General features: G+C 38.0%; 1 protein-coding gene across 1 annotated transcript in view; it reads right to left on the bottom strand.

Moving 5' to 3' along the window:
• Positions 1 to 1,317: 1,317 nt before the first annotated feature.
• RNF2 (ring finger protein 2) overlaps positions 1,318 to 23,332 on the bottom strand; it is a 41,101-nt gene continuing 19,086 nt past the window's right edge. The window contains exons 2-7 of the mRNA XM_068986113.1: positions 10,432 to 10,520; positions 7,658 to 7,818; positions 6,835 to 7,050; positions 4,366 to 4,638; positions 3,381 to 3,552; positions 1,318 to 3,112 (exon numbers count right to left, since the gene is read on the bottom strand). Coding sequence (XP_068842214.1) covers positions 3,011 to 3,112; positions 3,381 to 3,552; positions 4,366 to 4,638; positions 6,835 to 7,050; positions 7,658 to 7,818; positions 10,432 to 10,518 — 1,011 coding nt within the window. The 5' untranslated portion in view covers positions 10,519 to 10,520 and the 3' untranslated portion in view covers positions 1,318 to 3,010. The remainder of the gene's footprint in view (positions 3,113 to 3,380; positions 3,553 to 4,365; positions 4,639 to 6,834; positions 7,051 to 7,657; positions 7,819 to 10,431; positions 10,521 to 23,332) is intronic.

The following is a 23,332-nucleotide window of genomic DNA, read 5'->3' as shown; positions in this document are numbered from 1 at the left end:
AAAGAGGGAAAAGCCAGCCCACAGAATGGGAGAAAATATATGAGTAAATCATATATCTGATGACAGATTAATATCCAGACTATATTAAGAACTTCTACAACACACACAAACAATCCAATTAAAAATGGGCAAAAGACTTAAATCGGTATTTCTCCATAGAGGATATACAAATGGCCAGTAAGCATGTGAAAATATGCTTAGCATCACAAGCCATTAGGGAAATGCAACTCAAAAACACAATGAAATAACACTTTATACCCATAAGCACAGCTACTGAAAGCAAAAACGGCAAGTGTTAGTGAAGAAGTGGAGAGAGTAGAATCCTTCTGTATTGCTGGTGGGATTGTAAAATGGTGCAGCCATTGTGGAAAAGTCTGAGGTTCCTCAAAAAATTAAATATAGAATTAACGTATGATTCAGCAACTTCACTCTTAAGTGTATACCCAAAAGAACTTAAAGAACTCAAACAGATACTTGTACAAAAATGGTCACAGCAGCAGCATTCACAATAGCAAAAAGTTTCCATCAATCTAAGTACCCATCAACACATGGGATACAGTGGAATATTATTCAGCCATAAAAAGGAATGGAATTCTGATATATGCTACAACTTGGATGAACCTTAAAACCATTATGTTATGAAACATTAAGACACAAAGGACAAATGCTGCAAATGCAACATGATTCCACATATATAACATGCCTAAAATAGTCAAATTCAAAGAAAAATAGAGTTTACCTGGGGTATATCACTTATCAGGTGCAGTTTCTGATTGGGAAGATAGTTCCAGAAACAGATAGTGGTGATGGTTAAACAACACTCTGAATGTATCTTAATGTCATTCAATTGTACGGTTAAAGTGATAAATTAGGTTATATATAGTTTAGCATAATATTAATAAATTTTAAAATGATAATGTACAATCCAAAGTCTCATTTCTCAGTTGAGAAGGTGGTTATAGAAGTTACTTGGATAATACTTTATGAAACACTCATAGTTAATAGTATGTTTAACAGTACCCACCCTCCAGCACACACAAACATACATACACATACACACACACACACAACACTATACACTCAGTGCTCTATCAAACACCTGTAATTATATTTTGCAAAGGATTACACATCCAGTAAATTCACTAATGATGCAAAGAATTTATATCCTCCCATACTGATGGATAAAAACACATACATTCTCTGAGCACAAAGCTTATATTCACAAATAACTTTTTGCTTAAAGACAAATGTCAATAATCACAATGGAAATTTAGTTGTTTAATGCAACCACTAATCTAATATCACCAATAAAATCTAAGCAGTTATATCACAAAACCAGGGTTATATTCAGTGGACATGCATTAATAATCTATACAATTTAACATTACACCAGAAAAGGAACTGAATACAAAATTTTCCTTGATATTTGGTGGTTTTCAAACTTCATGGCACAGATTACCAAAAAAAAAAAAAATTGTAAAAACAGATTTTAAATATTTTCCAAAAAATGGTAAAAAATTGAACAAGCCTTTAAGTTTTCATATTGGGGTGAATATTTAAAACATCAAGCTGGCCCCGATCTGTCAAAAATGACAGGTAAATATTTACAACGACTAGATAGGCTTTCAGTTACAATGGTATTGGAGGGTAACTTTCCCCTGGTAAAAACCTTTTATGGTTAATTTCCCAATGCAAACATGTTTTCATAAATACTGTGATAATATAAACTTGGAAACATACCTGAAATCAGGACAGGGACAAAAAAACACAACACAAGTCAATCTTATTTCTGACCTGTAATCATAAAGCCTTTTGGGTCCAAACACCACACACTGTCCTTCATTATAAAACTAAATTAAGAAGAGTAGAATGACTTTTACCATTCTGGCTGACATTCTTCTACAGAATTATCTTTTACTACACATCAAGGCAGGGTTCAAGCTCCATTAGCTTGCTTCTCTAGATACAGTGTAATTAGCAGAGCACCAAATTTATAAACTGATATGGCAACCCAAAATGCTAAACACACTTTTCAAACAGAAGCAAATTTTCCCTATTGTTAGTTCTATGTGCCATGTTATTTTTGAAACTTATGCAGCTACCAATAAGAAAAGAATTAGGGAAGCTCTGAACATATCTTGTACTTTTCATCAAGGCTAAAGTGCAAAATATCTCCATGTCTCTGGTATTTTAATAGGAAAAAACATACACATAATAAAGGAAATGAGGTGACAATAAAATACAAAGAAAAAGATTTCTTAAAATACACCCTTGCAAAACTACATAAGAACAATTAAATTTTTCTTTCTTCAATGAAATCTGTGAATGAACCAAGTTCTCACAGAACTTGAGACCTTGTTTGGTTCTCTTTCCCAGGATCAGAAATTCCAAATTTAGAGGGACAAAAATGGAAGAAAATAACATTGCATGACAATGGACACTAAGTTCATAAAGAACTTTTCTTTAAAAATGAGATATTATGGAAGAAAATACCATGAAAATAATAATCCTATGAGAATTGTTTTTTAAGCACAGTAAATTTGAGCCTTGGTCTTCATGAAGATACTACAGCTTATATAGAAAACTATAAATATACAAGACTCCAGGAAAAAAAGTCAAAATACATATTTGACATTCTGTAGGCCTAAAAAACTTTTGAAGGGAGGGAGAAAGATGGCCAACTGAATCTTCACTCAAGAATACAGAACTAAGAAAAATTCCTGGGTCAAAAGCTCCAAGATGCTCCAAATGGAACCACACTTTGTGAAAACATACAATTTAGATATACTTTTTAAAGGAAAGAAAAAGTACTGAATAATTGCAGTTTCTTCCAAAAAGGAGATCTTAAATTAAGGGGAAAAGATTCTAATAGTGTAAACGAATCTGGCTCAGAAAGAAAACTGAATAACATATCCAATGTTCTGTCCATAAAAGTAATGACGGTACATCTTTAATATTAAAGAAATAGGCTATAAAAAAGTTCATTCTCAGAACTGGTTTCAGTAAAATCTCATTTGTGCTCCTTTGTGGGTGCATAATAAAGTTCCATGGGTTTGTTCACCTTCCAGTATTTCTCACTGACCAATTCCAAAGAAAAAGAGCCATTTAACACCTAAAACAAAAAAGAAACAATTATGAAAACTACTCCGAGTACAAAATAGTGAGATGGAACTACATTAAAGTCCATCTGAAAAAAAACTTAGGATAAACTTGTTGTCATTTATACCATTCATAAAAGAAAAATGGATATATCAAGTTAACTACTCTGCTGCAATTTCTCTTCAGTCTACGCACCATTTTATTAGGCCCCACCCCACAACTTGCCACTCAGATGCTCAATGTGCCCCCAATATCAACAGCCTATTATTTTAAATACTTACAGTGAACTGGCCACTGGCTGTTGCTATGTAAATGGTATACTGCTTCTCACTGGCCGTATCAAGGTTCATCTGGTTTGATTCTCCTTTGCTTCGAAGTTCTTCTAAAGCTAACCTCACAGCCAGATACTTGGATAAGTGATCAACAGTGGCATTACCTGAAGTCTTTATGTATCTGGAAAAACAAATCATTAAAACCTTAATTTCTAGATTAATGATAAAAATGTATGTAAATTATAAAACACATTTCCAAAAAGCCATACAAAATGAAAATATCTCAATTATTGACAAAATAATATCAGAAATTAATTCCTCTATTATCTAAAAATTTCCTACTGAAAGGTACAGAAGAGAGAAAGGTACAAGCTCACATCAACCAGGCCATGAAAGCTCTACCTACCTCACCATCCATAATATATGACATAAAATAACAAAAATCAAATAGAAATACACACTGTACAAAGAGGAAAAAAAGAACATACCACTCAACCCCAATAATCAGTTCTGAATGTACAGCAGCAAGAATACTAAGAATATAAGCAAATTTCTTCTTGTCTAAGAATTAATTTTAGGTTTTTCAGAATGAGCGTTAAGGGCTAATTTTCAGATGTTTTTTAAAGCATGGTGTATCATTCACTCACTCACTCAACCTGATGCGTATCTGTACTTAATGGCAGGTAGTGTGCTCTCTGGAGAGAGAGAATAAAGCAGCCATGCTGGCCAGCCAAAAATTTTAGAGCATTATTGTTAAGACATTTAAATGATCCTTTCTCCTCCTCTGCCTAGGAGGGTCATTCCTTTCAGATATGCATCTATAGACGGCAAGCACATGAGGAATAAAAACAACAATGCAGGCAGCTAAACTATCCAGCTGGCCTCTGGCAACAATGGGATGACAAATATCACCCTTACTTCTTACCTGAAATTGCTTTCTAACTCCAAAGTAAACATTCTAAATTCAGATAATCTGAAACTAACCCACACTTACCTTGTCTGTGCACTGTCATCTTTTTCCATAAGTGTGGGATGAGGCCTGAACACTAATTCAATTTCACTAGCGCCGTCCATTACTGGGTCAATTGCCACTGTTGCATTATTATTATCAAGCTCAAGCCCGGAATCATCAGATGTTTTGGTCCGTTTGTTACTAGGTCCTGCTTCCTGATTGCTATGCGTGGACGCATTACTACAGTGAGAACTGTCTCCATTGTCTTCTGCTCCACTACCATTCTCAATCTGTTGTTTCTTACCTCGCTGTAATCTAGTTAAGAGGAAAATAACACAAAAACAGGTTGCATCAAATTTACATGTAGGCCTTCTCCATGCATCAAGTTAGAAGTACATTTATTGAAGTTACTAAATTCTAAGTTCCCTGGTAGCCTAGAGGTTAGGGTTCCAGACTTATTGCTGTGGCCTGGGTTCAACCCTTGGAATTGGGGAATTGAGATCTGGAAGCCATGTGGACCAAAAAAAAAAACAAACACCTAAATTCTAAAAACATCTTAGTAACTGAATTTGCTCCAAGTTGAATAACGGCATCTATTTCCCACATGTCCCTGAAAAGTTTAGGGAAACATACACAGGCAAACATTTGAACAAATTTAACAAATATTTACATTCACTGAAAAAATTTCTTTTTTGATTATAGGGACTACTGGCAAATACTTACTTACATTTGGAGACTTTTCTTATGAGATTTTAAATCAAAAGAAAGGTATGATTCAGATATGTAAGCACTCTCTGCCTGTTGACCTCACCCAAAGTCAGCTAATGCAATGCAAAATTATTCTAATACAAAAGATGAGATATCTAAATACAGAGCATGAATACAGAAGCGTCTCTCTAACAAGCTCAAATACTATACACTGGTAATTGGGCAAGGCGCTTGATGTACACCTTATTTATTCATCAAAACAACCGTCAAGGCAGTTAACAATACTCATTTTATAAGTGGGGTGGAAAATGCAAACTTAGCTGACACCTGAAAAAATAGTGTGTGCCATGCAGATTATCTAGAAGAGGTTCCTGAAAGACAGAACAGTAAGTATAAAGGCGCCAAGGCAGAAACAAGCTTGCTAAGTCTGAAAAACACCGAAGAAGCATTAATAATGTTGTTAACAACTGAACAAAGCTTCTGTCACATACTCCCACCACTAGAAATGTTCAAGCAAAATCGAAAGTCTATCCATAAAGGATTTCACAAAGAGGATTCTTTCTCCAGGTAGAAGACTGAAGGTCTGCATTTCAGAATCACTTCTAGAACCTTTAAATATGAATGCCTATTCCCCAATCAAAGATTTTTATTTACTTAGCCTGAAGTGATAACTTTGAGGCTCTAGGATTCAAAAACTTCCCAAGTGATTCTGATGTTCAGCCAAGGTGAAAGCCGCTAGACTGGGACGTGGCTTTGGAAAGTCCTGACTCTCCCTGAGGCCTAAACATGTAAGGAGATGTCAGAGCAGAAAAAAGAATGGGGGTGAGGAAAGTGCTCAGACTGTATAGGGCTTTGGAAGCTACCATTAAGGTCTTTTAGCCCGACTATGAAGAGAAGATATTAGAGGCCTCAAAGCAAAGGAGAACTTCGACCTGACTTTCACCTTATCATTCTGTCTGCTATGCTTTGAATAGATGGTATGGCGATAAGCATGGAAAGTAGAAAGACCAATCAGGAGGCTACTTCAATACTTCAAACGAAAGACAGTGGCTGCTTATACCAACGTGGATGTATTATGGGAAAAGCTAAAAATATATTTACTTGCAGACTGGTATACAGACTGGGAAAAAAGGAGAGAGATTAAAAGTAACCCCAAAATGTTTGGCTAAAGCAAGTGTGATGATGGTGTTGCCATCAACTGAAACAGGCCAAGAAAGAAGAGAAGTAGGGGGTGAAAAGCGACAATGCAGTACTGAACATGTTAGGTGTGGAGACAAGAAACAGCTAACGACATACAAAGGGAACCAGGAGAATACGATCTCTTGAGAGACAAGGAAAGAAAACCAATCAAAGAGAAAAGAGAAATTAACTGTGTAAAATATTAAGTGAGATGAGATCTCAGAATCAGCGACTCCATTTTTCCACATGGAGGTCAATGATAACCTTGACAAGGGTGATATGAGGAGTGGGGGGTAAACCCTGACTGGGGGAGTTCAAAATGGGAAGAAACTGGAGATGGTGAGCACAGACAACTCTTATGAAGAGAAGAAGAGAAGTACAGCGGTGAGTGGAGACAGAAGTGGGTATTATGAGAGGTTTTTGTTTTGTTTTTATGATTCTACTTTAAAAGGAATCCCCTATTACCCCAGGAGACATATATTATACCTGCATGAAAAACTAATTACACAGAACTACTGTTGGTTACTGCATTTTATCTTTTTCAAAATGGAAGGCGGTAAGTAAATTCAGTCTTTAATAAAACACTCAGAAAAGCGGCCACCCTCTCTGCCTTCTCGCCCGTACCTGTTCATAGCCTGAATCTTCAGTCCCTCCTCAATACTGTGGCTGAGGGCCTGCTGATTATTGTGCTTGTTGATCCTGGCTAATACTCTTTCTTGATGAGCTTCATACTCATCACGACTTGGATAAATTTTGCTGATGAGTGCATCGAAGTTTGGGTCTGGTCTTAGTGATCTTTTGGAAACTAGCTTTTTCCGACAGGTAGGGCATTCTTTATTGCTAAATAAAAAGAGGGAAAAGAAAATATAAGTAATGCCAGTATCTTTGGGCTGAAGACAAAAATAGCCAGCTTCCAGATTAGTATCATCTTTTCCCAATACCTTTACTAAGTCACAGAAATTTAAACTGATTAACCTGACTTTCCTTGAATATCTGACTAGTGGCTATAAGCACGATCTTTGAAACCTGAGATACTCTCTACTACTTGCCAGTAGAGAAAAATCTAAATAGTTCCTTATGATAATTTATATATAACCATTTTAGAAATGAAAATCTAGTCTTTCCTAATATAAAGTTCCCCTTTCTGATATCCATGCCATATAAGGAGAAAACTATCCATTAATACATATTCATGTTATCAATTATTTTATTGAAATAGCTTTCATCAGGATATTATTTTATATACGTAAGAAGTAGAAAAACCATGGTTTCAAACTTTGTAATTTCCTCAAAATAAAAACTCATCCTGAAAAGCTTCTACAATTATATAAAACCAACTGTTTCAAAACAAAGATTCTCTAACAATTACAACCTAGACTTAACATAAAGCACTAGAATATGGTCCTCACATAATGTAAATACCTAGGTGTCACTCATTTTAACATACCCACTTCTGAGGGCTGTGATAATGCAGTCTGCACAAAAACGATGTAAGCACTCTTTTGTAGTCATGGTGTTCTTCAACATATCCAAACAAATTGGGCACATTAATTCACTGTGTAGACTTCGAGGTGAAACCACAATTTCTAAGCCATCTGTTATTGCCTCCTGTAAAAACATCACTTTAAAATTAAATGCTAATTTTTTTAAAAAAATTATGGACAAGTTCAAACATATAAGAATACAGAAAAGACAAAAATGAACACCTGTGTAGCCATCATCCAGTCACCATCACTGTCAATTCACAACCAATCTTGTTTTATCTATAATCTCCGTCAACTTCCCTCAGCCCCAGCACCAAAGCATTATATAAATCTGTTATCATAATGTTAAAGATAGCTTATCGTATATTTAAAAGATAACTAATGGTACATTAGCCTGGCGTAATTTTAAAATAGCACTAAATATGGAGTCAGATGGCTTAGGTTCTAGTTCAACAACTAGTTCTGCAACTCTAAATATTTTAACATTATCTTCTTACCTGCAAAATGAGGACGTTGAAGCTAAAGGAACCCTAAAAATTCTTCCATCTGCGAAAGTGTACCATTTTGATAATAAACTATATATTTCATGCCATCCATTAAAAGATTTTAAAATATGAATTTAAATATTCTCTATGCACAGTTCAACAGGATTTTGCTTTAAAATCACTTTTTAAACCTTGAAAAATCTTGATCCACAGAGCAGTTTTGTACCAAGTGGTCAGGTTGTCAGGCTAACCTACAAACTGATTTAAACTATAGCATATCTGTCTGAAGTAACAGGTATTAGTATTTCTAACTGTCATGACTAAAACTGTTATCAGTGAGAAATGCACTTGGAGTTCCAATGTAGAATTCAGGCCACATCTCCCAAAGGCACAGATCAGCGACTCCTACTTTCTGCATCACTACCACTACCTACCCTTCCCACAAGGCGGCACTGAGAACAAAGGCACCAATACAGGCTCCTGTGGATTGAGGGAAGAGGTAGTTAGTGGCCATGAAGAGGAGGATGCAGGTAGAAATGAGGGCTTCCAACAGGGTTACTGACACTTCCTATTTCCACTGGCTCTCCATCATATTTGTGTTTTCTCTTTGGGGTCAAAGATTGATGACTCCACAAGAAAAGACAATGAAACTGTAGATACTGTCCCTTATCAAGTATCTATTTCAACCTTTAATATGTACACAAACTTTTGACTTAGGAATTATAACCTCCATTTTATGAATCACACAGGGTATGATGATGACCCAGCTAGTAATCAAGCCTGTCCCCCTTGGCCTCTTGAAAACTTGCCTAGCAAAATCCCAAGCCTGGATAAACCATCCATCTAGGTTTGCATTCCTATACCTGTGTATCTGTGTAGCAATGCAGAGGGGAAAGGGGGAGGGATCACACAACCAGACTGGTATCAGTAAAAACTCACTTTTCTTTTCACTACAGTGTTTTTCACACCTTTTCTTCTATCTGCAGACCTTCTATCATGTAAACGTTAAACAGATTACCTTACTTCATTAAAAGAGAGCTCTCATTTTCTCTCTACCTGATCTTTATGAGGCATCTTCCTCGTTCTTATTACAGGAAGAAAGTACATCACTTCCTATCAAATGTACGTTCCTTTCTACCTTCTCAAGCATACTCCCCTTTCAATTATTCTGTCTGCTCTCAGACTTCAGCAATCTCTCCCTCCTCACTAAATCAATCTGGATTAACATAGGCTTGCTGCAGTGAAACGTGAACCTTAGAGCTGTGTACAGAGGGAGCTGGGGTGAGAGTAGTTCCACTTCTCACTAACAAAATTTAAAACTTCCTGATTCTACGTTCCCCTCAAGTTTTCACTCATTTCGGCATCTCTGCACAGCCAAACTTCTCTAAAGCATTACCTATTCACCTTCACCTCCCCTCCTCCCTCTTTAACACAGCACAACCTACTCAAGGGAATTTTTTCTTCTCAAGGGTTACCAACTATATACTGCCAACTCGAACATTCACTCTTGTAATCCTCATCTTACTCATCCTCTCAGTAGCACTGAACACAATAGCTGCATCCTCCTTGAAACACTCTGTCCTCTTTTTTATCTCCTCTCCTCATCTCCCATTTTTCCTTCCATTTCTCTGGCTGTTCCTTCTCAGCCTCCTTTCCTATTACTTAATTTCTAAATGCTGAAGCTCCTCTGGATGAAGTTCTGAGCCTTCTGCTCATCTCTCTCTAGGTAATCTGGCATTCCTGTGCTCAAAATGCACTGACAAGTCCTGAAACTTTATATTTAGCCCAGACCCCTAGGTAGCATTTCTGCTTGTCTTACAGGCATTTCAAACTTTCAGACTTCAGTTTTAAGTTTTATCTCCTTCAAACTTGTTCCTCTCCCAGTCTTTCCCGTCTTCACCTTCTCTAAATAGTCTTCCCTAGTTACCCTGTTATTATTACAGCATTGAGGAACTTTCCTATATATAACTTCTCATATGTGTAATTTACTTGCTTGATGTCTCAACTTCCTGAGCTGATGCCACATCTGTTTTATTCACCACTTTACCTAGTCCCTAATTTAGGACCTGGTACACAATAGGCACTCAAATTATTTCTTCAATGAATGGTCAACCAACATACACAAAAATTAGGACTATTTTGTATATAAATGTATTATTACGGTTATGGTCTTTCAAATCTTCATTTTCTAAAAATATATTCCAGTTTTCATATGTCTCATATTTTCCCTAAATTATCTTGGTCTACATTACCTGAGGTGTTCGTTGTAGTTCATATAAACTGAGCTCCCATGTTTTGCTTAATGGCTGAGTTCCATTTGTCTGCACAGCCTGAGACATTGCTGGGAATAAAGAGGAGAGAAAAATAATTTTAGTATCTGAAAGGGAAGTAAATCTCAAAACTAATTTTTAGACATTTAAATCCTGACAATAATAGTAAAAAAAAAAAAAAGTTACACACTGGTTCAAGAATGGAAATGAAGAAAAGCTCAAGAATATTTCCATTTATAAATACAAGATACTTGACACCAAGAGGCTATCACTGATCTCTGAACATCTAACAGCCTGCATACAGAGAATGCTTCATTATTACTCATGTATAGAAAGTCCTCTTCACCCAAGATAGCAAGTATCTTTCTGAAACTAGTGGTCAGGGAATTTAGAACTAAGTCAGGAAAATGTCAAGACTTTCAGCATGGCCAGCTGATTCAATTTTTCCCAAAGACACAGAATCTGCCTTCTAAGCGCTTTAAGCCCCGGCCATCCTGCCTCTGCTCTCACAGCTCCACTCATGGAAACTCCCTTCAGCTTATACTTCAGAAAGCTCCTCCTAGTGGTGAGTCCAAAACTGCTAGCTACCCACCCCTACAGCTTGCCCTCTAGAGGCAAGCTGATTTAAGTCGAGCCATTTTTCCACACAACAGTCTTTCAAACATTTGGATACTGTTATCACATCCCACCTGATTTTTCTCTACTTCTGGCTGAATGTCCTAGTTCCTCCTAGTGCTCACCATTTGATACAATTTCAAGGTCTCCTTGAGTTCTAATTATTTAATGGAACACTAAGGGAGGGAGAGTGGTCCAGCAGACAGTGAGAAGGAAAAATATCACACTTGCCTAAAGACACAACTTTATCACAGTACGCCATATACTCTACACTGGCACATAAACAATGAAGGACATGATCTGTATCCAGGATGCTGAATTTCCCACTTTTAGCAGGTAACCATTTTAAAGTATCTGCTCAAGACTCCACCTAATGAGCAATTAACTCAACTTTGTTGTGATAAGTAAAAGCACTTCACTGAACTTTAACCTCAATTCTGCTGCTGCTGCTAAGTCACTTCAATCGTGTCCAACTGTGCGATCCCATAGACGGCAGCCCATCAGGCTCCCCCATCCCTGGGATTCTCCAGGCAAGAACACTGGAGTGGGTTGCCATTTCCTTCTCCAATGCATGAAAGTGAAAAGTGAAAGTGAAGTTGCTCAGTCGTGTCCGACTCTTAGCGACCCCATGGACTGCAGCCCACCAGGCTCCTCTGTCCATGGGATTTTCCAGGCAAAGAGTACTGGAGTGGGGTGCCATTCTAGTCCCCTCTAAAATTCAATACACATTGTCTCATTGACAGAAAGCTACATTTCCACATGAAGTTTCTCCTTTGTCCAAGCAAAAATGTGAAATGTTCAAATTTTTCAAATTTGAGTGAATCATGGATTTTGTTTATAATTTTGAGGCTGTCCACTGAGTCTACCCTAAAGACTTGTTCATTTGGCTTACTGGAACTAGTGGACTCCCAAACAAGCAAAAGCCTTTTGTCCTTGAACTAAAATTATCATTCAGGTCCTGTATGATCCCTGATCAGTGTCCCCAACAGTAATCTGAAATCTCAGCAATTTTTCTCAGCTATTATAGCTGAGTTGCACAGTCACTAGACTAGCTGAGTTTGTTAATTCTATTATTAGTATCCTGTGGTTCTTTAAGTATCTCCCTGAATGCTTTAACTCCATTCTCTGAGAATCATAAATTGAAAGAATTTTGTGAAAGAAACTTCTCCTTGATGAAATACTGTCTTTTCTGTATCATTCAATCTTCAGAGGATGAAATGATGGCACAGGCTCTACTAACTGCTATGTAGTTAAACTTTAGCAGCCAACGGATACAACAGACCCAAGAGACCAGTGTCTGCTCTCTGGAGCAACAAACTTTGCTATAAGCCTCTCTAAAATCTTTCATAGGAGATATCTAAGAGACATCACTTTGTTTAATGGAGGAGGCCTTTCTTCATTTCTGTACTTGGGGACTAAGGTTAACATTTCTGTACTTTAGGGACTAAATCATGTTTTCTAGCCACCACTTTATGGGCTTCCCAGGCGGCTCAGTGGTAAAGAATCCGGGTGTCAACGCAAGAGACAAAGGTTTGTTCCCTGGGTAGGGAAGAACCACTGGAGAAGAAAACAGCAGCCAACTCCGGTATTCCTGCCTGGGAAGTCCCATGGACAGAGAGCCTGGTGGGCTACAGTCCACAGCGTCACCAAGAGTGGGACACGACTTAGCAACTAAACAATAAGAACCCACCACTTTATGAGCATTGCTTGATCTTACTATATGCAGTGTGTGTTATCAATACAACTAAAACAAGCTCTAGAAAAGAAAGGAGAAAAAGTACCAAATATACGACAGCCAGTCTTTCTGACTGGTATGCTGAAGCCTTAAAATTAAACTTGGACTTCAAAGCAGCATGGCTTTAAAGACTCTCTAGCAAAGAAAAAAGCATTCAGATTATCTGAAACCTGCCGTCCTTATGCACCCAACATTATGTTTTGGCATCACCACCTTTTATACTCTCTGTTCCCCTTTACTGCCTCCCCTGAAATTCCAAATGAACTACCTTTTCCTCAAGGTTTTCCCCAAGAAAACAACCAATGACCCATACCCACTTAAGACTGCTACAATGGTAGATAAACCAATGGAAACTAAAGTAAGGTACAGTTCAGGTTAACAGTCATAATAAAAAACTTTCCAAAACCGTAAGGCAGAGAGACTAATGGCTGCTACTGGATTTCATTCTGTTAAGACACCGTTTGTCCAGGAATCCCAGGCTTATATTAATGACTCCATTTACTTGTAGCCTCTCAGATGAATAAGTGTTGAAAACTGGCTGGAAAAACAGAAAAAAAATAAAGTACAAAACACTCCACAGGAGACTAGGGAATGCAAGGGACTAGAAAAAGCAAGAAAACAAGAGTGATACACAGGCCTTTTCTGATGCCTTTCCTTTAAAAGTCAGACTAAAATTCAAGGTTGTGAGCAAGGAATGGAACAATAAATAGGAAACAAAAGAAACTGGCATCAAGGTGTGCAACCTGTATTGTGGGACAGGCTCAACAGATAATGTAAAAAGAATCTGTCCTTCTTTTTCTTAACAGGCTAACATCTAAAGTACAGGATTAAAAAAAAAAAAGGACTGGAAATTTGCAAATTTCCATAATTTCCAACACAGCAGTTGAAAATGTGAGAAGACCTTTAGAAAACTGACAAAGTACAAACTAAAACAAACATATGATACTTCAGATTAAAAAACCAGAGATCCTTTAGCCTCTAAGTTTCAAGGACCTATTCGTAAAGATACTGACAGATACAGCAATCAGAAAAAATTAGTGGAAGAGGCACTGCTCCATATTAGCAAATAAAGGGTATATGTGGGGTGGGGTCGGGTGGGATGTGTGTGTGTAAAGAACAACAGCCTCAAACCTACCAAGGATGCAGCTCTGAAGCTGACTCTGGAATTCACTGAACTCAAGGTAAACTGCCTTTAAATACAGCTTCCCTGTGAACACATGTGCCACGTTTCTACCATAAACTCTATAATAACACAATGAATCTATCAGAGAACTAAAACTACTAAGACAGGAGGAATTTCTCAGAACTCTAAATCCCAATGCATGTCCCAACACTGTTACCCTGGGGTCAACTATAAACAGAACACTCCTTTCATCTGTCTGTAAAATGCTCCCCCAGCAAACTAATAGGAACTGTCAAATAAAATATTCTCCTAAGGCCTTTTTCTAGAGATATCAGTTCTGCTGAACATAGCCAAATTTTATCTGATTTGGGTATTTGTATACTTGTGGCAACTAAGATTTAGAAAGTAAACCACAAGTTAGTTGTAGTTCCAAAACATCACAGTATCATTTAGAAAACCAGGATCAATATGACTTTTGAAAATTTTCCAGTCTTTCTGTTTGAATCTGTATTACAATCAATCATAAGTTCCCTGGTAACTAGTCTTAAATGCTATGGCATGGATACCATCTTACCAGATAACACAGTAGGTGTTACAAAAAAAAAAGAAAAAGAAAAGGATACAATCTTGCTGATTACCAAAACCACTATCTCATTTTTTTTCTTTTTTAAATTATGAAAGTATCACAATTACAGGAGATTTGGAAAATACAGAACAAGGTTACATATGGTTCCACTATATATTAAATTATTTTTTAAGTAGATTAAGATTTTTTAGTTGGAGTTTCAATATCAAACTCTCAAAATTAACAGAATGAATATAAAGAGAAGTAGAAGGATACAGCAGACCTGAAAATCACTATGAGAACCAATTCAACATAATTAAGATTTCTACAGTTTGCACACAACAGTGGGATACAAGTTCTATTTAAGTTCCCAGACAATAAACTAGGAGGCATTGGAAGATATCCATGGACATAAAACAAAGTGCAAAAATTTCATGGTCTAATGGTACTGAAACAGAGTCTGTTCTCTTATCACTGTGGAATTATGTTAGAAATCAGTATTGAAAGACATTTGAAAATAACCCACGTATTTCCAAGTGCAATGTGACATTTACCAAGAGAGATTTTTGACTTTGCCACTGAAAGCCTCAATAAAAGTTAGAAGTCCAAGAAAACACAGAGGGTGTATCTCAATTTTTGAGAACATGTCAGCAGTGCAGATATCGACAATGTTTAGTCACATCTCCTGTGATCTGGCCGAGGGTCAAAAGGGGATCTGAGATGAAAACTTCCTTTGACTCAAAACAATCCACATATACAGAGGGTAACTATAAATTCTACTTTGGCCTAAAGCACATGAACTACATGTATTCAGGAAGCTCAAATTCCCACTTTTGGCAGTTACACAGACAAGCTCCCCAGAACTAGTTCCTCTTTGCTTTTAGGTCAATATATATTTTTTCACTTAAATTTAACCTAAATTCTATCCTTCCCCAAATCATATACAAACTTTCCCCTTCTCGGTTTAGTGACAAGTTGCATTTCTGTCTGCAGCTCATTCCTGCCCAAGCCAGGAACAACATTTAGCTTGCTTTTCAGGTGAGAATGAATTGTGACTTTGACGACTGGTATTTGGGAGTCATCTAGGTATTCATACTACTGACATATACACAGAGCAAAGAAAGAGAAAAGGAGTAAGAAGGGATAGCCTAGATAAAAACTACAGTCTGAAAGACTGGAAAGCAGAGCTGAAGCCCGTGAAGGAGGGAAGCGAGGTGTCAGACAAAGTAGATTCTTTCCAGCGATAGGAGATGATTACTGCCCGAAGATCCTTGCCACAAAACAGAAGATCTAGGTCTACCCATGGCCCAACCCCCACCTAAATGACACTTCTGAATAAGAAAAGAGAGACCCAAAACAGAAATGTTTCTTGCACAAAGTAGATACTCAAAGTTGTGATGCGAATATTAGCATTACAGTTCAGACAAGATAATTTTAGCAGTGACAGAAACAAAACAAATCCTGAGAAAAGATCTAGTCACAGTTAAATGTTGAGAGTTCACAGCTTCAATAACCAAAGGGAAAATATCAATAGTATATTCAGAACGTTCTTTGAAGGACCATGAGTATCTGGCTTTCATGCTGACTTTCCACACTGTCACATATGGCAGATCACAAAGTCCTTTTGTGGACACTCAATGTCGTTTCAAAAGCTTTTTCAATACAACAACCTCAAGATGATTGGATGGCATCACCAACTCCATGCACAAGAGTTTGAGCAAACTCTGGTAGATGGAGAAGGACAGGGAACCTAGTGTGCTGCAGTCCATGGGGTGGCAAAGAGGTGGACACGACTGAGCGACTGAAAACCACCACTCAACATGTGACTCAGTTCAGTTCAGTCGCTCAGTCATGTCCGACTCTTTTGTGACTCCATGGACTACAGCACAGCAGGCTTCCCTGTCCTTTACAGAGCCTCAGAGCTTGCTCCAACTCATATCCATCAGGTCGGTAATGCCATCCAACCATCTGATCCTCTGCTGTCCCCTTCTCCTCCCACCTTCAATCTTTCCCAGCACCAGGGTCTTTTCAAATGAGTCAGTTCTTTGCACCAGGTGGCCCAAGTATTGGGAGTTTCAGCTTCAGCATCACTCCTTCCAATAAATATTCAGGACCGATTTCCTTTAGGATGGACTGGTTGGATTTCCTTGCAGTCCAAGGGACTCTCAAGAGTCTTCTCCAACACCACAGTTCAAAAGCATCAATTCTTTAGTGCTCAGCTTTCTGTACAGTCCAACTCTCACATCCATACATGACCACTGGAAAAACCATAGCTTTGACTAGATGGACCTTTGTCAGTTACATCTCTGCTTTTTAATACGCTGTCTAGGTTGGTCATAGCTTTTCTTCCAAGGAGCAAGTGTCTTTAATTTCATGGCTGCAGCCACCATCTGCAGTGGTTCTGGAGCCCAAGCAAATAAAGGCTGTCACTGTTTCACTGTTTCCCCATCTATTTGCCATGAAGGGATGGGACTGGATGCCATGACCTTAGTTTTTTTGCATGTTGAGTTTTTCTCAACACTACTACTAAAAGTAGTTTTTCTCAGAGGCCACTACTAAATGCCTTTTTGCAACAAGTGACTACCGCATAAAGAAAAGGGCAGAGAAGGGAAAAGAGATGAAAACTCCTATGCATTCTACACAAAGAGGTTTACGAGCTTATCTTTCTCTTTTCAAAAAAATAAGAAAAAAGGCTAAGACTTTCATCTCCAGTTTTGCATGTAAAGCTGAACAGACTGAAAAATCGACTACTCTTCCAGGACCCATAAGTGAGGGGAGGACAGACGGATCCCGATTGTCCCCAAACTGGAGAGACAGAGACTGGGGAATCTCAACACCGCACCTGCAGGAGGAACCAGTGTCGGGGGGAAACGCTGAACTGTACCTGAAAAAGCCTTGCAGTATGCCGAGTGCGGACAAGTCTGAGAGTTAAAAACTTCAGGAGGACCTAGTCACAGGGAGGGGAGCCCCCCAAATAATGTCACATTTGCCTCTAGAACCCCAAACAGATTCCCACAACAATTATCAGAGAAAATTCCCCTCATGCTTCCAGCAGAGAGAGAGGGAAAGGAAACCATTTTAAAATATGCCAGAGCACTCTAGTTCTTAACAAAGCCTGCCCTCAGAGAAAACTAGGTAACCAGAACCTAACCTGCTGGGCTATTATAAGAACCTAAGTGACCTGGGGAAGGGAAATAACCAACTCCAGTCCATTCTAGTCATCCTGTCCCACCTAAAAGGGGTTTAAAAAATTTAAAAAAACACCCATTAGTGAAGTTCACAGTCCAGAGGAATAGATTCTGAGACCAATTATAAGAGTACAGAACCATCACTTTCCCCCAACACCTCACCAGCACACTACTAAAGGCCTTTTTCCAACAGTTGCTTTTACCCAGTACAACATTTAAGCATGCTGGCGATAGAAAAAATTACAAGGCATACCAAATGACAAAAACATAATCTGAGAAACAAAGCATCAGAACTAGACATGGCAAGGATACTGGAATTATCAGACAAGAAAAAAAAAAGACATAAGAAAATTTAAAAGATAAGCCAACTGACAAAGAAAATATTTGCAACATACATAATAAACAAAGGTCAAAATCCATAATATGTAACAGATCCTGCCCTAAGTCAATTTAAAAGACAACTCAATATAGGCAAAATGATGAATGGGTAATTAACGGGAATTACCAGTGGCCAACAAAATTAAATCATGCTTAACTTCACTACAAATCATTAAACTGCAAATCAAGACAATGTTATCTATATATGCTCTATTTTTTGGCTGTAACGCTGACAACAATTAAGATGATTGATAATACTGTTAGAAAAGGTGTGCAGAAACAGGAGTTCTCAAATCACTGGAAGTGTACAGTGGCATGGTTTTGGGGACAGAATAATCTGGCTATTAAATTTTTATCATTCTGACACAAAGAATTTGGTTGCTAAAACATGTCTTGCAATTCAGGCTTTAGGAAAAGTGAAAAATTTTTTTAAATGAATACAAAAATTAGTTTTCAGGACAAAAGTATATTAATCCCCAACTTAGAAATTAAAATTACTAAAGTTTTTTCCATTAAAAATATATTATACTTATGTGTCTATATTACTGGAAAATGTGTACTTGTGTACTAATTCAATTACATTATGGATTTGTCTTTTGGAGACTCATCTAGGGACTTCAGACACTAATCATAACATCGTTGGGTTTCCCTGGTAGCTCAGTGGTAAAGAATCCACCTGCAACGCAGGAGTGCGAGTTCAATCCCTGGGTCAGGAAGATCCCCTGGAGAAGGAAACAGCAAGCCACTCCAATATTCTTGCCTGGGAAATCCCATGGACAGAGGAGCCTGGCAGGCTACAGTCCATGGGGTCGCAAAGAGTCAGACACGACTTGAGCAACTAAATACACACGAACACACACGTTGTGTATAACATGTGTGTAACATGGCTGCACATATTCACTTAGTAGTACCTGGCAAACAAAGTAATGTAAAGGCTCTCCAAAGTGTCTTTTTATTCCACCCCATCTGTAACCCTCAAACTGGTCGAGGGGAGTATTAAAAAACCATATACAAAAAAAAAAAAACCACATGGACATTGTTACTGTTTAGTCGCTGAGTCATTTCCGACTCTTTTATGGTCCATGGACTATAGCCTGCCAGGTTCTCTGTCCATGGGATTTCCTAGGCAAGAAATACTGGAGTGGGTTGCCATTTTTCTCCTTCAGAGGATCTTCCTGACCCAGGGACTGTACCCACATTCCCTGCATCTCCCGCAGTGCAGGTGGATTCTTTACCACTGAGCCACCTGGGAAGCCCCTATAGACATTAAATGTGGCAAAGAGCAGGCTTCATATGAAAAAAAAAACAGAGGACAATACTAATACAGGTTCCATTCAATTCTTTGAGACTTCCAAAACCCTCAAATTCCTTGACTAGGCTACATATTTGCTCCCAAGATCATTCTCTGGCTCCCTTAGAAGGAAAACAAATCCACTAAACCAAAAATCCCTCAAGCATAAAGTCAGCAAACTCTATACTTTAGGGATATCCTTGTTATAGTAAAATAAATGAGACACCTAGAAAGCACAGTGTTCTTTGGAACTGGATCAGCTTGAGTTTCCATCCTAATGCTAGCAGTTACTGGCTATGGACCCATGGGCAAACACTCAAGGCTTCATCTTTTAATCTGCAAAGTGACAAGTCTTTTCAGGGTCATTGGTAAAGCTGAATGAGATGGTCATAATAAAATGTGTGGCATTTTATAAATGATAAGTCATAAAACTGAAAAGAGATAATTTTCTTTGTTTTAATAAATAGGAAATATTATTTCTTAGGCTCCCAATAGGTGAAGTACAAGGGGAAAAAATGATTTAGACACCAACATTAAAAATCAAAAACTTTACATAGCCCCCTTTTAAAAATAATTATTATTTTTGAAAAGACATGTTCATGGGGTTCTCATTCCCATCACTTCATGGCAAATAGAAAGGGAAAAAGTGGAAGCAGTGATAGATTTTATTTTCTTGGGCTCAAAAATCACTGAGGATGGTGACTGCAGCCACAAAATTAAAAAGACACTCCTTGGAAGGAAAGCTATGACTAACCTACACAGTGTATTAAGAAGCAGAGATGTCACTTTGTTGACAAAGGTCCATTGAGTCAAAGCTATGGTTTTTCCAGTAGTCATGTACAAATATGCGAGTTGGACCATAAAAAAGGCTGAGCACCAAAGAACTGATGCTTTTGCTGGAGAAGACTACCGAGAGTCCCTTCGGACTGCAAGGGGATCAAACCAGTCAATCCTAAAGGAAATCAATCAACCTTGAATAGTCATTGGAAGGACTGATGCTGAAGCGCCAATACTTTGGCCACCTGATGCAAAGAGCTAACTTGTTGGAAAAGACCTGGATGCTGGGAAAGCTAGAAGGCGCGGGGAAAGGGGGCGGCAGAGGATAAGATGATTACATAGCATAAAATGGACAGGAATTTTGAGCAAACTCTGGAAGACAGTGAAGGACAGGGGAGCCTGGTGTTCTGCAGTCCATGGGGTCACAAACTGAACAACAACAAAGGAATGTAAGAATGCTTCAGCATGTGCCTTGTGTGATTAAAAAATTTTTTAATCAACTGACAGGCTTATTTGCTCTCAAGAATTTAAGGCCTTTTCTATAACAAACAGAAGTTACCAAAAAGGGCAGATGTGTCGTTGTCTATTGCTAGTAACCTGTATGTAGATGAATACTAAGAGTAGTTTCTGGAAGCTTAACGGAAAAAAAGAAGTTATTAGAAACATTTCTGGCTCAAATCGCACTAGAAACTTGTGGATTTTTTTTATAGAAGGGGGGCACTAGATGGCATAAAAAAAGAGCATCTTAAACCACAGCTTTGAATAACATATAGACATTCAAATGCATGTTTCCTGAATTATCCTTCTCTTTCCCAAACACATATATAATCTTTGAGAAGGTGAAGATACTATAGGCCAGGTATACCGGTGTCTGATCATTTATGATATAGGGCTAAAGTGCAGAGAACCGATACAATCTTCATGCTTGGGCACACTCCCAGTAAACCAGTCTCAAGTCTCGAAGACTCCCTGGCACAGCTGGGTCATAAAAACTCCTAACTCCATTCTCAATAAGAGTCTCAAGTGCACATTTTCTGTAGCATGGGTGAAAGAATTCTTATTAAATAGCAGATGCACAGGCAAAAGGGCTGACATTGTATCAAAATTTTCGGAGTCTAAACTGTACTCTTACCAAAGTGGAGCTATAGAACAGCCACCAGGGAGATTCCAGAATGAATAAAAACTCTTCTCCCCTAAAGGAGCTTCTAATATAATATATTTTGAGCTAAACCTCAGAGTTTTGTGCCTAAAAATGCTTACCAGTTGCTTTAATCATAAAAATTGCCTGGTCTTTTCAGAGTATCTGAAATAGAACTAGTCTAAGGAGTTCTGCTCCTTGCCTCTTCCAGCTTGGAGTAACTGCTGGTGTTTCTTGACCTGTGGCCACATCATTCCAATCTTTGCCTCTGTGGTCATACCGCCTCCTCTTCTAAATGTAAACTCTCTGTTGCTCTCTTATAAAGACACATGTAATTAACATTTAGAACCCACTCAGACAACCCAGGGTAATCTCCTTGTATCAAAATCTTTAACTTAATGACATCTACAAAGACTCCTCCCCTCTAAAAAAGTAACATTACAGATTTCAGGGGTTTGGATGTAGATATCTTTTTTTGGGGAGGGGGGGCAGGGGAGGGGTCCATTTTTTAGCCTACCAGGATTGCCAAAGGTAAAAGTTACTATATAATCAACCCCTCACAGACAACACTTATATCTTTATTCTGTATGTGATTTAAGGTTTTTTTAAAAAAAACGGTGAACCATATATCAGTAAACACAATCACTTTTAAAGTACTTCAGTTCAGTTCAGTCGCTCAGTCGTGTCCGACTCTTCGCGACCCCATGAATCGCAGCACGCCAGGCCTCCCTGTCCATCACCAACTCCACGTCCATCGAGTCCGTGATGCCATCCAGCCATCTCATCCTCTGTTGTTCCCTTCTCCTCCTGCCCCCAGTCCCTCCCAGCATCAAAGTCTTTTCCAATGAGTCAACTCTTCGCATGAGGTGGCCAAAGTACTGCAGTTTCAGCTTTAGCATCATTCCTTCCAAAGAAATCCCAGGGTTGATCTCCTTCAGAATGGACTGGTTGGATCTCCTTGCAGTCCAAGGGACTCTCAAGAGTCTTCTCCAACACCACAGTTCAAAAGCATCAATTCTTCGGCGCTCAGTCTTCTTCACAGTCCAACTCTCACTTAGATTATCCCATTTTCCTAGAAAGCATCTTTCTTTCTTCATTTGCTTGAGATCCCTACCAGTATGAAACAAAACTATGAAACTCTTTTTCCCCCTATATTAAGAAACTTATCTTTTTCTTCCATGGTTATTGCCATCTTTGAACATAAAGTAAATAAAGGTCACATCAAAATTAACTATCCCAATCTTTAGCATTTTTCTCTTCCTCTTGCATTTCATTATACAACATGGGAATGAACAAACAATTTGTTTCTTAATTAAAACACTGCTTGCTCAAAGGATACAGGTGTTAAAAGAATTTAGAAATTTATTCAAGACTAGACAAACCATGGAGCAATAATAAATTCTGAGTAAGCAATCCAACTGCCATCATAACACTGCCTGCAGTAAGCATCACCTCATAAAAACCACTCACAGCATTTTAATCTAAAGCTACAGCTGTAAGACAGATACTGATTTCTGTAAGCTTCTAAAAATGCAAAGAAAGTGTTCTTTATTGGAAAAGTTGTTTTTGGATTCAACATCTGGAATAAAAAGCTAAATTACTTTCAGTAACCCAACAGCTATATTTAAAAAGAAAAAATAATCAATTCCTATTTGGATTATATCTGCTCACACTATGGAACATAGAGCAGGAACCTTTCAAAGGTGATTTACCACATCTTCATTATCCAGTCTTAATTTAAGTTTCTGAGTACTGTTGGTAACAGACTTAACATTTTTTCGTCTCTATGTAAAACTAACTTATTGTCACAGGAAAAATAAATGCTTTAAGATATTTTTAAAGCATTTAAAATGCAGATCTAGATAATTTAGTGTAATCTGTGCCCTCCTATGATACTTCTCATTACTATCTCACCTCCTCTAACATTACTCCTTCAGTTTCCGCGCCCCTACAGATACTTTCTTAATAGCCCAAGTCAGTCTTTGCCCAAGTCAGTCTTTCCCCAAGACTTCAGAATGCATCAAGGGTTATTATCAGCCAACACCAGTTATATGAGCAGCAGCCTTGTTTTCA

The sequence above is a fragment of the Capricornis sumatraensis genome, chromosome 14 (assembly GCF_032405125.1).
Source record: "Capricornis sumatraensis isolate serow.1 chromosome 14, serow.2, whole genome shotgun sequence".
NCBI lineage: Eukaryota > Metazoa > Chordata > Mammalia > Artiodactyla > Bovidae > Capricornis > Capricornis sumatraensis.
Note: the sequence above shows the minus strand (reverse complement) of the source record. Positions and strands in the feature narration are given on the sequence as shown.